At 35.7% G+C, this 16,036-nt stretch overlaps 2 protein-coding genes across 3 annotated transcripts; both read right to left on the bottom strand.

The window, feature by feature from the left end:
• Positions 1-1,418: 1,418 nt before the first annotated feature.
• On the bottom strand, positions 1,419-4,057 carry AFO (Plant-specific transcription factor YABBY family protein). 2 transcript variants are annotated; one of them, XM_021960422.2, is made up of 7 exons: positions 3,583-4,057; positions 3,296-3,451; positions 2,914-3,055; positions 2,228-2,276; positions 2,045-2,120; positions 1,708-1,782; positions 1,419-1,609 (listed from the first exon to the last, which is right to left on the bottom strand). In XM_021960422.2, exons 1-7 carry the CDS (start codon positions 3,712-3,714, stop codon positions 1,538-1,540), a joined length of 702 nt encoding a protein of 233 aa, XP_021816114.1. In that variant the 5' UTR covers positions 3,715-4,057; the 3' UTR covers positions 1,419-1,537. The 2 variants fall into 2 exon arrangements, with proteins under 2 accessions (XP_021816114.1, XP_021816115.1); XM_021960423.2 differs by having other exon boundaries at positions 2,914-3,052; positions 3,583-4,056.
• A 6,482-nt stretch (positions 4,058-10,539) lies between these two features.
• On the bottom strand, positions 10,540-15,062 carry GOS12 (golgi snare 12). Its single transcript, XM_021960425.2, has 6 exons — positions 14,715-15,062; positions 13,386-13,582; positions 11,910-11,999; positions 11,730-11,801; positions 10,883-11,012; positions 10,540-10,805 (listed from the first exon to the last, which is right to left on the bottom strand). The coding sequence occupies exons 1-6, from the start codon at positions 14,848-14,850 to the stop codon at positions 10,708-10,710; spliced, it is 723 nt and encodes a 240-aa protein (XP_021816117.1). The 5' UTR covers positions 14,851-15,062; the 3' UTR covers positions 10,540-10,707.
• Positions 15,063-16,036: the final 974 nt, after the last annotated feature.

Genomic DNA, 16,036 nt, shown 5'->3' on the forward strand with positions numbered 1-16,036 from the left:
GCCAATCCGGTTTAAACCGATTCTAATGCGGTTTTCAATTTTTTCTATTTTGGACCGGATATTTTTTATTATATATTTTTCAAACTTTTTTTTTTTTTACAAATTCCAACTAAAATTTTATTTTTTGGGTTTAAAAATTCACAAATGATCCAATTTCATGCAAAGAGAGATGATAGGGCCTAGAAAAGAAAGGTGCTTTGAAGTTGGACTTGGGGAAATATTAGTTATGGGATTATAAATTTAGCATTTGTAGGGTGTGAAACCGGCACCGAAATCGATTTGAACCAATCTGATCCAATTCGGTGCCAGTTTGTTCAACACGTTTTTTTTTTTTTTTTTTTTTTTTTTTCTGGTGCGACTTGGTATTCTGGTTTTCCGGTCTCAATGCCCAGCCCTAAGTTTTTTTGGTGGAGTTGAGTTACGAAGACAAATCTTTCAAGGGTACTCATATTTCTTTTTTTCTTTTTTCAAGTCAAAGGGATTCCAATCAGGGATGGATCCATGATTTTAAAATGGACTGGGCTGGATTTATCTTACAAAAAAATTCGATGGCACGAGTGAATTTTATTGATAACAAAAAATAATACACCTAGTTAGGGAGGATATAATGAGCCATATAACAAAAAATGATACATCTAGTTAGGGAGGACATAAAATAGAAGCTAGTAAAAAGGAAAATAATAAGTAAACATGCAATGCAATTATGCAAATACAAAAAAAAATACTATTTAAGTTGCACCTTTGAGTCTTTAAAGAATTAAAATCATTAATTATTGATATTATCAATTTTTTTTTTTTTTTATGCCAATAGGTTGCCACCACAGTGGTGGTGGATTCCCCTTGCCCCATGGCACCCAGAATTGAACCTCAATGGGATATATTTCCTCCAATGTAATTATAAATAAATAAAAATAATTTTTTTTTTTTAGTGTAAATACTACATCATATTTTTAAAAATTAAAAAAATCCATATGGGTTATAGCCCATATAGCCCCAACTCTGATCTTGGGTGAAAGTATCGGTTAGTGTTCAATTTTTTCACTAAGAAAGAACGTCATAAAAAGAAATATCACTAGACCAAGAATTAACTAATGATATTCATATAATTAATAAGTTACTTATCTTGTTCTAAGCTGTTGGATGAAAATTGATCAACACTTCATGTATGTACCCGAAAAACACAACCCTTAAAAATATGCACAAGCTTTTATTTATTAACTATGGGATTTTGGTTAGATGGTTTAGCATGTTAATTAAGTTAAAATGATACCATAGGTCTTTGAACACGATTGATTCTTGAGATATATATATATATCTTCATAATTAAAACCCGTCCATTTTTCATATGGGTTCTTCACCATTAGCATGTTCTAGATTCCAAAATGTTCCCCTTCAATAAACGATGACTATCTAGTAAATAACCATGCAACCCAAAGTTTTTGGAGTCTAATATTAATTAAGAAAACTTAGGAGAGTAATAAGATTATAGGATTCCCATGTACTACTTAAAGTTGAGAAATAAGAGAAACCCTAATCCTTAGTAGGGGGAGACACCCACATTTGCAGGAGTGCTGAAAAATCCATCTTTCATGAGCATGTCCTCTCCTTCCTGCACAAATCCAATCACAAAAATTCATAAATAAGCTAATCAAAGAGATAACTAGCTAGCTAGGGTTTCCATCTAAGAAACTCAGATCGATTTAGTACCTGCTGGCGCATGTTAGTTTTCTTCACGGGCTGATCAGGCATAAGGCCGAAGTGGATGTGAGGGAAGTGGGCCCACTGATAGAAAACAAAGCAAATGCAACGCACCCACAAAATTAACAAGTAATTAAAAAAATCCAAAACCTATAAAAGTCAAACAATGGCTCCTCATAAAATAATCATATAATTTAAATATATATATGCATATGAATCCAATTTTTTTAACAGAACCCTAACTAGCTATCTAGCTGGTTATCTGTATGTATGTATAATGTACTGGTACGGAAATGAAACCCTAGCTAGCTAAAGTAGAAGGAAGCTTAATTATAAAAGGGATTACATTCTTTGCAGCAGCACTAAAGGCCTCCCTGTGGCTTATATCAGGATTTCCAGCTTTAATACGTTGAATCTCGTCCCTGCAGGTTAATTATGTTTATAATCTCATGGACATGCATATTTGTAGAGAATTAAGAAAGTATAAAGGTAAATTTAATCATGTTAATTAGTTTAATTTGTCACTTACTTGATAAATCGGTTGTAGGCAGATGGCACTCTCTGTCTCTTCTCCGGAGCTGGCCATCGGACATAGACATTTCACAGACAGACAAAAACAGACAGATATACATTATAATCAATTCGCTGGCTTTTTTTTTTCTTGTCAAAAATATTAATGTGTTTGTGTGGTAATGTTCTTAATTAGTTTATCTTTTCTTGATCAGAACCATGGGATAGATTTGAATACTACTGTTGAAGAATAGCGCAAAGAAGAGAAATGTATGGTTGTAGATCTAAAGTGGGCTTCAATTCTTGCCATTAGACTGAGAACTAAATCTGGAAGAACATGAAAGAAGAAAGATGCACATGAAATAAATGTGTGCTAAAGATTATTGCCTCTCTCTCTCTCTCTCTCTCTCTCTCTTATTAACACCAAGCTATAGCTAGAAACCTTGGGAACTGTTCAAGAGTAAGCTCAAATATTCAAAAGTTAGCATGGCTTCTCTTTTCAAACTTTTTTCTGGATTGGCAAAGAGACTGCTGTTTACCAAAAAGGCTAAATAAAATGATCGGATTCAGAAAGAAAGAAAAAAGAATCCACTACGCCAAAAGAGATATAAACTAAGGCAAACATGAAAAAAGTAGTGTAAACCAAGAAAGCCATTTCCTCAGCTGGGTTGTGGTGTGCTTATAGTACAAAAGAAAAAGACTCACGTCTATTGACAGCAGCAGGAGGCTTAGGCATCTCCTGATGATCAAGGCCTCCTCCCCGAATCGCCATGATTGATTCATTTGTGTAATTAGGCTGGTGATTCATCAACGTGTTTGATGACGGGGCATTTCTCATGTCCTCCTGCTATGTATAATTACACACGATCCCATCAGATCATCAATAGATAATAAATGCGCAAGGTTATTCACACTCTCAGTTCGTCATTTATGTACTTATTTAGTTAGTACATTGATTTTGAAGTGCAGAATGGCAATACTTGAGAGTTTGAATAGCAGATTCCAAACAAATTCATACAAACTAACTGTGAGCATGAATAATACACTATTTGTACATACATTTAATGACCCAGAAAAGAAAACCTACAAGGAGATTGTGAGGAGTATTGAAGAAAGGATGTGGAAGGTGTTGGTTATTGGGGGGAGGAAGAAGAAGGGCACGCATGTTGACTGAGAGAAGGTTGCTGCAGTGGCCACATCGAACAGTCACAGTCTTGAACAAACTACTGCAAGGAACACTCACCTAATAATAGCAACACTAATATATGTTAACCAAGCAACTTATACATATATATCTGCACATAAATTAATAATAATTAAAACCCAAAATTAATTATAGATTTTAATGTAAGGCAAGAGTAGTGAGATAAGTACAGCGAGGACAGTGTCACAGAAGTTGCAATGGACATAACAGAGCTGATCGGAGGGAGAGAGGAGGTGTTGTTGTTGTTGTTGTTGCTGGTCCGGTGAATTAAAGGCAGTGGATGAGGCTGCAGCTGAAGACATTCTTTCTTTCTAATTTCTAGTGATGATGATATTGATTTGGTGATTTGATTGATGGGATTTTGACTGATCGATCTATCAGTCGGGTTTTGATGATGGGTAGTGGACAGATTTTGGATCTGATCTCTCTGCTTGAGTATTGTTGTTGTTGATGATGAGTTACTATTAAGAAACAAGGAGAGAGAGAGAGAGAGAGAGAGAGAGAGAGAGAGAGAGAGAGAGAGAGAGAAAGAGAGAGAAAAGAAAAAGAGAGATGGCACTAATTATATAGTTGGGTTGGAGATCGGATATGATGGAACATGTTCAGACGCAGAAAGTGTTTCTTTTTTCTTTTTAATTTCTTGCTCTCTTAAATCAATGAATTATAGGGGAATTCTTGGTAAAATTTGCTAGATAGATACAGATATAGATAAGCAACTAGCTGATCATGTACATGTATTTGGTTCGTACAAGTTGGTGATGTATCATAAGCAAGTAGGCCGCTGTACCAAGTTCTTTTTCTTTTTCATAATCAAATTTTAAAATAAATAAATAAATAAGAGAAGAGAAATGTATGGTTATAATTCCCAAAGGATGAGAGAGAGAGAGAGAGAGAGAGAGAGAGAGAGAGGTGTGCAGAAGCGGCAGAGGTGGGGGAGAGGAAGAGGGAAAGGGACGTGTGCATGGGAGTGATTACCTTTGGCTCATTCACCTGTTGTTTTCACACTTAAATATTTAGTCGTAAATATTTAAGAGAGAGAGAGAGAGAGATGAATTTAGAGCCTTTTGTTTTCTCTCATACTCCTTGGTTCTCTACAATTCCATTCTATCTATCAAATCAAATCTTATATATTTTGCTGATAAAAGTGTACATGTTGTGTCAAGTGTTAAAGTCTTTAGTTAGCCAGGCACCTATTTTCACATTGGCTGTGTTTCTGTGTTTCCCATTGAAGGTCCAATCTCAATTTGCCACATCGGACTTCTTTGGGATTGCTGTCTTGTCTTTGATAATGATGGAATTTTATTTGGTCCACTGGGTAGAATTCTATTCTATATAAGAATTTCTTATTAAGAAACCGCGCCCCTTTTCTTCAATCTATATAAATATCTCCCATGTATATAATTATGTTAATTTTAAGACTTACAAATTAAACATGTGTGCGTAGTATCTCATTTTAATTACCAAATTAATCATGTACATAAATAAAGTTCAAAAACTTTAATTCAAGTGGCATTAAGGAATGGAGTGGAGTGAGATGGGATGCAAGATAGAATGGATTCCTAAATATTGTAGATGAGATTAGTGGACTTGATTGAAAAACTCAAAGGGTGAAGATATATGAGTTAGGAATTGTAATGGACAATTCATTGTTTCAAAAAGAAAAGGTTGAAGTATAGATTATGGTAGAGAAAATTCAAACAGAGTATCCAGATCCTATTAAAATAGGAAGGATATTTTACTTACAACAAAAATAGCTAAATATGTAATTATTGTCATATAAAAACTATACATTTTCTTGTAGATATAAGAATGTGTTTGAGGAAATTAATGAGAAAGTTATAAGTAATTAACTTTTTTTTTTATCAAAGAAATAAAAAAAATTCAGCATTCGTATAACTAGTTTTCAAAAGAATATGATTAGCCGCATATTGCGAAGACTCCTGACTGATGGTACGTTCAATTAGGAGTGACCGCTAGATTAAACTCTTAGAAATTAAAATAAGTTGCTCAAATTTCTTTTTCCATAAGAGGAATCAAATCTACGAGCCTGACCTACTTATCATCTCAACCATGTATGTCACTTGAGTTAAAGCTCACAAGCTTACTTAATGTTTTCCTTTCAACAATCAACAAATTACCCATATCTTATTGGTCCAAATTCTTAAACAATGAAAGAAAGCCATGGGTTTTGTCTCAAGTGGTGAAGTCAAGTAATTTAAGTTGAGTTTATGTCCAAAACTATGTAATCCTTTCAAAATCAATCTTAAACGCTTAAACGCTTAACACATCAACTGAAACTCGACGTTTTGTTGGCCATAATAAAAAAAGACGTCATATATTTATAAGCAGTTGCGGAGCCATAGAGGTGCAAGGAGATGCAGTTGTACTTTTTCTCGTTGGAAAGTCCTTAAGAGATGCAGAAATATGCCCCTCTATTGGTGCTGGTGCCCACACCATATGTTTGACTAAATGCCTCAAAGAAACTTTGGTTTGGTTGTCTAAATTGTGTGTTTTTTTTTTAAGCTTTTAACATTTTAAATAGTGCCTCTCCCCTGAAAATTCATGGCTCCACCACTAGTTATAAGAAGCACTCATATCCACAAATATAATTAATAGCTTGTTAGTTTCATTAAAGTTAATTAACCCACTTATGTGAAATCTAGAATAGTCCCTTTTTGGTCAATCTCAAAAACACACACTAGCTTGCTCTATTAGGGTGACTTACTTAATCCCTCAAGCAAAACTGGAACAAATTAATTGAAGATGACTTGGTAGTTGAAGTAAAACAAGAATGACATAAACAACAAGTCTTGAAGTGAAACAAACACATATCCACAGGATAAATAGGAACATATATCCACCTCTGTGACTTTGCCTCCAATCCTTGGACGGAAATTCACCACCAAATTATTATCGCAATAATAACACAATCACACAAAAGGCATTAAAGCTTTTACATTTCCGATTTGACCACTCAGTCCCATCTGTTTCTCTCTCATATGTATGTGCACAGGGATACGTAGTTGTCAGTGACAATGTCACAGAACACAGAGAGCGCCCTTTTTCATTTTATTAACCTTTTTACTTTAAACCACTTAATTTCTCCTTTTCTGTAAGACCTTTTTTACATCAAAAGAACTGACAAATAAAATAAAAATTGTTTTTTTGGGGGCATTGTTTGACAATTTAGTTAGGCCCTTTCCTACATTGTAGCCCCTAAGCAGAGGGTTTACCTTTTCAGAAAAAGTGAAAAAAAAAAAACTTAATGTTGCTGAAAAAGATGGCTGTTATTTCTCTTACATGTTTGAAATCTATCACTATCCACCTTCATATCGAAATTTGCACTTAAAAGGGTAAAATCTCTGGGCATATAGTTACAAATCACCTCGAGGCCTTTTACCACCAACCAATCTCCCATACATCTCTGTCTGTCCTCAAGGTTATGTACATGGTACTAGGGATTAATTAAGACACTGTTTGGTAACCACGCGCAATCAAGAAAATGGCTTTTGGCCACCACAAATAGCATCAATGTAGTTTGCTCATTTCAAGAATCAAGACTGGCTACCTCTTCAAAAGTGTTCAGGATTGCTTTAGATGCCAGTGGTTCCACCAAATTCCTTGGCAGCTATACATCTAATTAACTAGGTTTCTAGAATAGGAGACATTAGCTTACAAACCTATACAATTTGAATGTAGAAGGCATGTTTTATTTCTTCAGAACTATTTATTCCCATAAATTTGCATACCATCTTCTAAACATAAACATCAACATCTATAAGAGAGCTTCAATTGAAATGTAATTGCGAGTCGTGATATGGTTTACACCATACTCAAATATACAAGATAGTCATTGGTTTAAAATGCATATTCAAGTTAAAAGTTAAATAATGTCGAGCGGAGTGCGTAGAGGATCCAAATCCTTTTGTTTCATGCATATTAAGATGACCTTGATCAACAAAAATTATAGAAATTAAGTCACTGGCTGTTGTAATTTGAGCCCCCATTCTTAATGGAATATGTAACTGAAGGTAATAATATTTGAATTTAATGGAATATGTACTTTTGGTTTTAAATTTTGGGTGTGTACGTAGTATATATCGATCAGTCATGATATATCTTAGTAATGGTGATGTGAGTTGTGTATATTATTTAGGAGTTTTGTTTCCTCTACAAATGGTATATGATTACCGATTACTGGCAAATGATTTGTTTCTCTCTTACACAATGTTTTTTGGGATCTCAAGGGATAATTGAATATTTGTCCACAAAAAAAAAAGGATAATTGAATATGACAAACAGAAGAGGGGACTACTACTTGACATCTCCTACAACTGATGTACAAGCGAGTTAATTGTCAATTTTAGAGTGTGAATCTGAAGCAATATATTTGGTTATGGGACCGCCACTAATGACACCCAAATTTGTTTCCTTCTTCGTTTACTCATTGTGATGCATTAGACTATCACCAGCTTATGCTACTATACCCAAAATCATAGAAAGCCACCAGTTCTCGCAATTTGAGTTCCCAATGTTAATAATATTGAGGCTGAGTAACTAAATAAAAGGTTCTTGCAACATCCAGTGCTTAGTGCTGAGGCTGAATATAGAGGCATTGTGGCCATGACCATATTAAACATGTGAAAATTGATCGACATTTCATCGAGAATAAGCTAAACGCTGAAATAGTTGATTTCTCATTTGTGAAGACGACTAAAGATCAATTGGTTGATATTCTTACCATAGAATGTTTACAATTCATTTGACAAGTTCAGACATCTACACAAATTAAATTTCATATAGTAAAGCATGAAGATATTGTTGCAATTTGAAGTATTGTGGTAAGAATTCGAACCTCTTGCATGTATAAGAAATAGTCAATCTCATCTCATTGTACTTTTCCATAATTATATCAAGCAAAACTCATACACCACCTCCACATTTTCAAATAGTCACAATCTTGGGGTCATTCCATTTATTTATTTATTTATTTTCTTTTTTTTGCGGTCAGAAAAACACGCCCAGCTGCACAAGTACATGCACACTGTCGCACAATGCAAGTTAGTGGCTCCTTTCAATTAACATCCAGAAGAATTCAATTCTCTCTCAGCTTTGTGTGTGGTGAGAAGGTGTAGAAATCCAATAAAGATGATATTTATGTACAGCTGTAGTTATATTTTGGCATGTCAATTAGCAGAGACTCTGAGGCAAGGCAGAGAGAGCAGTTTGTGGCAGCTATAGGTGTGCACAGCACAGTTTAAACTTTACATATAAACTCCGTACTTGACTTTGATCTTTGGAGGAGGAGGAGGAGGAGTTAAATAATAAGCCATAAATCCCACTCTTTTCAATACTCTCTCTCTCTCTCTCTCTCTCTCTCCCTCTCTCTCTCCTACTGCTTGCTGTGACCTCTAGGCTTGTTGCAAAAGACATGAAAATAAGATCCTTTTCTTGTTGGCTTGTGCACAGTTCTCTGCCACGTGTACTCTCTATCCACCTAAAATGGTATCGAGCTCTAGCCTCTTGCTGGGTTCATTTCCAGGTTCCAGAGAGCTAAGCTATAGCCTATAGCTCCCCAGTGCTTTTAGCTAGCATGCATCAAAACAACAATATATGGACAAATAATATAACTTACTTAATATCTTTTACCAGTTTTGGCTCTTTCTTTATTAATTCTTCTTTCTACCCTATACCCATCTTTCCTGTTCTGAGACATCACTGAGCCTAAATCAGTTTTTTAGGCCCATTGATGGTAGAGTATATAGAGGAAAACGAGAGTGAGAATGGGAGTGAGGATGAGATTGAGAGAGAGGATGAGAGGAGAGAATGTGAGGGAAAAGTAACAAAAGTGAAAACAATTTCAAATAGATTTCAGTTTTTAGTTTTTGTTTTCACTTTTGTTAGTCCTTCCTCTCTCCTCCCCTCTCATCTTCCCTCTCAATCTCATCTTCACTCTCATTCTCACTTCCATTCTCCCTCTTTTTCCTCTATACTCTAGCACGAAAAATAAAAACTAAGAACTAAAATTGAAAGGGTTGGCCCTTAGTTAATTTGTTTTTAGGGTTACTAGGATTCTTCTTTTGGTTTAATTGTCAAAGTTTTAGGTTTAATTTAATTACATCTTTGACTGCATTCTCAATTTAATAATAATTATCAAATCTCAATATTCTCGAAAGCAATGGGAAACTTTTTTTTCATCTATAATTTTGTACAATCGCTCTCTATTGTTCTTTGAGAAGAAAAACAAAGAAAGTACAAAAAGCCGAGTTCTAGTTAATTTCTGGAAAAAAAATTGCAGTCCATCATTTTCCAGTACAGTTTGTAAGGTAATGAGATGAAATCTTAGAAGTGATTTTACGAGTGCAAGTAAGAATCGTGTTTAAAAATGTACGATTTTAATTGAAATTCTGATAACATAATATGTCACGTCGAGTCATATTGTACAAGGGACGACTTTAATAACGTTGCAAAATTGTCCGTAAATGACCTATGTCCGTGGAGATACAGTATGTATGTAGACAGTGTTTGGCATATTGGAAGTGTTGGCCTAAATGACCCACGTCCCTTCAATTTGCCCTAAATTCGATTTGTTGGTTGGTCATAATACCTTTACCACCAGACTCCAACATTCTTGTAGATGAACACATGGGCTACCATTGTTCCTCATCTTGGTGACTAGAATTCAAACTCGACCAAATTACCTGCCCAGCATCCAAACAGGTTTTTGCATGTGGGGTTTGGAGGATTAATGTTTCTTTCATGATTTCTCCCTTCACAAAAGCCGATCAATCCCTACAAAAATTAATACCACGCCGTATCACAATCAGTGTTTCAAAATTATACTATTGACCAACTCTCTCAACAAAAACATGCGCCAGAGCCATTTCAACATTTCGAATATAGTCTTGCATGTTTTGCATGTTGTAAATAGCTTCATGAAAAGAAGATGTGACAGTGGATCAGTTTTGATTTGGATTGTTTCCCACCACTTTGGACCATTCATAAAAGTAAGTACAGTGCCTCATCACTCACTTGCACCACCAAGTCCCATGTCAGGACATAGAAATTAGGCAGGAGAAGAAACAAAAAGCCAGTGCACTTGCAGTATGGATTTGATTTACTCGAGATTTTGAGACCCGAAAGATAATTCATTGGAATGGCGCCACAAGAAAAGTAGCACAAAAACTTTTGAAACATATAACTATTTGTCCCAAGAAATTACATAATCAAAATTCCCTAGAGAGGCATCATAATTTTTAACTTTCTTGTATCAATTCGACAACTCATTTGTATTTTTATTTTGAAAGCCAATAGATAATAAGAAACAAGGTACAAGCTGCAATGACTGCAGAGAGAATAAGGGTGTCTCTTGATCGCCGCCTTCTAATTGAACCTGCCAAAAAAGTGAATAGAAGATGAATAATAGGTCACATCAGAAAATGAAAATGAACAGCATAGATTGTTTCCTACCGAGTAGGCCACGGATAATAGGGAACTTGTCACTTAGATTTTTCACTTTCCCTTGAACATCTCCAAACAAAGCCCTTTGAGAGCCCAACACTGCCCTTGTTGTTTGAGCCTGACTAATCACCTCATCTATCTGCAAGGACGTGAACATATGGATCACAGAAGATTTTACTATTAAGGGTTTGAAAAAAGAAACTAAAACTAGATTTCCCACGACCGACTTCTAGTTAAAGGAAAAATGTGAGTTCATTATTCGCCACATTGAAATATTAAAACCAAAGTTCAACAAATCAAAACATAGAAATACAGAGTGCTTCAAGAATTCTGTGCTGTGCGTAGCTCTGAGGCAAGGGAAGCATCATGCCGAACCTGGGCGAGCTTAAAGAATCATTTTTATGGTATGTGGTACAATCCTCCACCATGTATAATCTAACATGAGCTAATACTAAAAATAAACTTCCACCTTCTTAAGAGTTATTAAGGACCTGCAACAGTTGATGACTAGCTAGCAAATTATAATGCCCTAAACCAAAACTGGATGGACGGGAAAGTTCATCTTTTTATATCATTACAATTTAAATATAAAAGATGGCTACTGAACCATGTGGTCTTTTCTTTCTTTTTATCTTTTTTGGGCCTGAACCATGCAGTCTTCACTGATGTTTGGGAGGGCTTATGAGATGGAAGAGAGCTACCCCCAAATGTGCAGCCCATAGATTGTATAAGCCACAATTGAACCAAAATTCAAAAAAAAAAAAAAAAAAAAAAAAAATCCATGAAAAATGCAAAATGGAAATTCCTTGATTCATAATCTGACATTTGATGACAACCAAATAGCAGTTAGACTTACATGAGATACGCTTCCATGGATCGCAGCTCTCTCCCGTAGTATCTGCATTCTTGGTGACATACTCCCAGATGCCTGCATGAAGACAGGTAAGACAAACATTATTTTAGAAAGAACACGTACAAGACAAAAGAAGAATGAGAAAAAAAACCTACGATAAATCAGAGTTTGAACCATACTCACCTTGTACTCACTGATATCATCTCTGACTGAAGTCAGAAGCTCCGCATGTTCCCTCAAAGAATTTATGTTCCCCTTGATTCTTCTGAACTCCTAAAGAGACACGCATCATTGCACAATGCAAAAAATTCAATAATCATTTATCACTCAAAGGGTAAAACACTCATGACAGCAGTAACAGATTAAAGTGTAAGTAGAAAGCACCAGACTAGGCAAATCTTATAAAAAATGCACCAGCCAATTCTAAGAAAATAAATACCATATTACAACCTGACCTGCATATGTGTGTGTGTGCTCTGGTGCGAAAAAAATACACAAAAAACAAAGCCAAAAACAAAATACATAAGATAACTGGTATCCTGTTAATTAAAAAATGTTGCATGCATGTTTCAAAAAAATTATGTAATAGTAGCATCCTTCTACAGATCCAAATCTGTTTTGAGTCGCATCTCAGTGATGCAACAAATATAAAGATCTAATATTGTTTTCTGTGCATTCTACATTTCTTACTTCTAGACCGACCGCAAGGTTATTGTTATTGTCACACAATAGTAGGAAAAAGACTTACATTCCGCCACATGTCATAGAAAAAGGAATCCAATTGAGTGATGAGAATATCAACTCAAATGTCTTCCCAAATCCAGAGTATTAAATCCCCATCCACACTGCCAACTTGTCAAACCTAGTTTAGTTATGGCTAAACATAAGATTCAACCAAACCGCCCTCAAGAACATCCTCTGAGCTAGACTTCCATGCAAATGGCAGTCATTATCACTTCACTCCCCAGAGATCAGATGATGTCTACAATTCTCTCAGTTGCAAATGGGGCTAGCTCAACTCACAGAGCGCTCATCCAGTCCAAAAGTAAGATTTTCTTTAGATGTCTATAGTCTGGGGTCTGGGCCTGGTGAAGCTTAGGACTAGGTTTCACAGCTTGATAATATTTAGGATGAGCCTAAGATAACTTTGGGATTAAGAAGGGATGCTCCAAGGAGACACCTTGTCCATTCAAAATGATATTGGTACAGGAGTTACACAATCCAGGTCAAGCCAGATTAAGGATATAAACTTCAAAACCATCTCTGCTTCAAGTAGCATATCAAACCACCAGTTCACAGGCTGTGCTATTTTTCTTTTAATAATCAAATACCAACCTCAGGTAGGTTGGGGACCATGGATGACATGCAAAATCATTTAGAATATAGTGATATTTAACACCAGTCTTTTCATTTTTCTAATCTTCTGTGTTTAAGGACTTGAGTGATTTTGGTCATGTTTCATGTAGTTATATATGATAGTTAAAAACGATCTTGTATATCCTATCCGGAGTAAAGCAAAGATTACTAATCTCCATCAATAATTATGGCCCAAATAGCATGAACTGTGCAAAGCTAGCTATAAGATGCAGCAGGGGCGAAAAAGAATGATGAAATTATAGAAATATGAAACTTATAAGTAAAAGGTAAAGGAAAGGAAACCTGGGTAAACTCATGGAGTATGTCTCTGTGCCTTGCTAGCTTCTGAGTCACAGACGTAGCTGGTGTAGCAGAAGCAGCACATCGACTCATTGAATCATTTATGTCCAAGAGCTTCTCGAGCAAAGATTGGATTTCCATTTCCATGGACTTCCATGACCTACTGGACCCGACAGAAGGTGACCCAGATTCCACGTAACCTGAATCCAAAATTTATATCATCATAAACGTAGACATCCTGACAAATCTATCAAGTATATTAATGTTAAATTAGTCCATCAATAATAGTATAGTTTCAACTACAAAAACATATAATAGTTCCATATTATTTAGCAGAAGATAAAAGTTATAACAGTAGAAGGAAACTTTAATGGGTGCAAGTCCTCATTTAAGCTTGTCTGCATCTTGCAGAACTTACTTTCACATCATGCAATGAGAAGGAAATCCAAATATTTCCTTTAGTATTAGTTTATTTAATTTTTCAAAGCCAGAAGGTTAAACAGAGAGAACCTTTGAGAAGGGTCCTTTGATAACAAAACTGAAACTGTAAGCTCAAAAGAAGATGGCCTTTGATATATAAATTAATGAAGGCCATAGACGCAAACAGTAACCTACCTTAAAGCTTAACCATCCTTAATATTAACCAAATAATACAATCCCTCTCATATAAAAAGTATACCTATTTGGTCTTCAAAAATCGCATGTGTCATACGATTCATTTGTCTTAAACAAAATACCAAAGAAACAGCATTGGAAACAATAATGCAATGACATTTAATTCATAAGAGGAAACAAAAATGAAGCAATTATATATGTAACTTCAAGTAAGATCAGAAAATATTCTGAAGAAGAACGCATGTCAACAGAATCGAAACTCGGACACCATCAAATGATTACCACAGTACTTACCCTCTAAAATAGTTAAATCTATAACAAAAGATCTCAGTTTGCTCAAAAGGGAAACTAAAGAAATCTCTCACTCAAAAAAGTCAAGAACCTCTGCATTCTCTATACTGAACCTCACAATTAAGAAACTGGTTACACTAGTTTTTTTCTCTTCAGCACAACAGAAAATGAAAATCATACATTATCTCCCTTTCCTCCAAATTTTAGCAACTGGGCAACCCCCATTTTCTCCTCCATGGCACAACAAACAGAGCTTCCTATCAACTCTACCTCTTTCCCAGTCCTACACTATCACAACCCACCAATCCCAATCCTACACCTTCAATAACCAAAATGCAATGCCCAAATCACAGAATTAACGAAACCCACAAAACATAATTAAACAATTAAGAACTTTCATTGAAGAAAAGTTCAAAGAAAACGAACCTCCTTGTGTGAACCTAGCACCGAGCTTAGCATAAGAAGAGAGCTTCACATCAAGATCTCCCTCGATCTTCCTGGCCTCTCTCCTCAGCTCCTCCCAACCCGATTCCTGCAACTCAAGAGTCGAATCCGTCGTCATTGGATCTCCCAATTCCGGATCCGGATTCAACAACAACCCTTTTTACCAATTTATCTTCTGTGACTGCTGATCCAACTGTTAGTACAGGTTCCGTTATTTACAGTTAAAAACCATTTTCAGGTTTTCAGTTCTTCACACTCAGCTTTGCATTCTCTTTTTTCTTCCCGGGAGATAGATGTCGTACGTTCAGTGCCTTTGCTCGAAATCGGTTGAATCTGGGTCGTCTATGTCGTAGAGTTCTATGCACTGTCCCACATTGAATTGGTGACGTGGGGTCCATGTCGAATAGACTGGGGAAACGTGGCAGTTGGTAAACCCGATATGTTGTGGGACCCACGTTTATGGGCTTCAAGTTGGGCTGCTTAACAGACCATAGGCTGATGCGTAGTTTCTCTTAGCTTTGAAACATTGGTGGGCTAACCTAGTGGAGTTGGATTCGGGGAGAGTTAGGGTTTGGTACAATTTTGACTCATCACCAGCCCAAGCCCAATGATATAGTTAAGGGTAATGTTTTCGCAAGGGACTTATAGTTTAAGTGGTTAAGAGCATTTAGCCATGCACCTGAGGTCTTAGGTTCGATTCCCCCTCCCCCTAATATCCCTTGTTAATAATAAAAATAAAAGATATTGTTTTCTTGTCAAAATTGTTAATCATGATCCTCAATCAGGTCGAACCGTGTGCTTGCATAGAATCTAAGACATTAAACAATAAAAGTTTTTGGGGAAACATCTTGCAGTCTTCAAGCAGATTGAATAAGCGAATGGAGTTCAATTACAGTATCATTTATTCAAGAATTCTATAGTGAGGGCCTTAGCTCTTAGATGAGGTCTTATCTCTTAACAGTTGGATCAAATTGGTTATCCGTTTGATCAAATTTGTTAATTTGATCTGACGGTTAAAAAATAAGACCTCATATAAGGGCCTTAGATAAGACACTCACTATAAAATAACTCGTCATTTATGATCGGCAAAGAGTGTGAACTACACTACAATGTCTCAATTTTAAAATGTCAATTATACACAACAAGTCATGTGAAAAGGGCCATATTCTTGACAAGTCATGTGAAAGGGCCATATGACTAGTAATGCACCGATTTTTAAACGTGGTGTTCAGATTTGGGCTTGGAAGGGTTTCTTGTACGAGTTGGTGGAACAACTTATTTTTTATAGTAGAAACATTTAAACT

This window comes from Prunus avium, chromosome 2, assembly GCF_965620075.1.
Source record: "Prunus avium chromosome 2, drPruAviu1.hap1.1, whole genome shotgun sequence".
In the NCBI taxonomy this organism is placed as follows: Eukaryota; Viridiplantae; Streptophyta; class Magnoliopsida; order Rosales; family Rosaceae; genus Prunus; species Prunus avium.

Coding starts and splice junctions, on each gene's coding strand:
- AFO (XM_021960422.2), bottom strand. CDS start 3,714: ATGTCTTCAGCTGCAGCCTCATCCACTGCCTTTAATTCACCGGACCAG. Junction 3,056..3,295: donor ATACTCCTCACAATCTCCTT/GTAGGTTTTCTT, acceptor AATTATACATAG/CAGGAGGACATGAGAAATGC. Junction 2,121..2,227: donor GCCTACAACCGATTTATCAA/GTAAGTGACAAA, acceptor ATTAACCTGCAG/GGACGAGATTCAACGTATTA.
- GOS12 (XM_021960425.2), bottom strand. CDS start 14,850: ATGACGACGGATTCGACTCTTGAGTTGCAGGAATCGGGTTGGGAGGAG. Junction 13,583..14,714: donor TGCTAGGTTCACACAAGGAG/GTTCGTTTTCTT, acceptor TTTTGGATTCAG/GTTACGTGGAATCTGGGTCA. Junction 10,806..10,882: donor TATTATCCGTGGCCTACTCG/GTAGGAAACAAT, acceptor CTTTTTTGGCAG/GTTCAATTAGAAGGCGGCGA.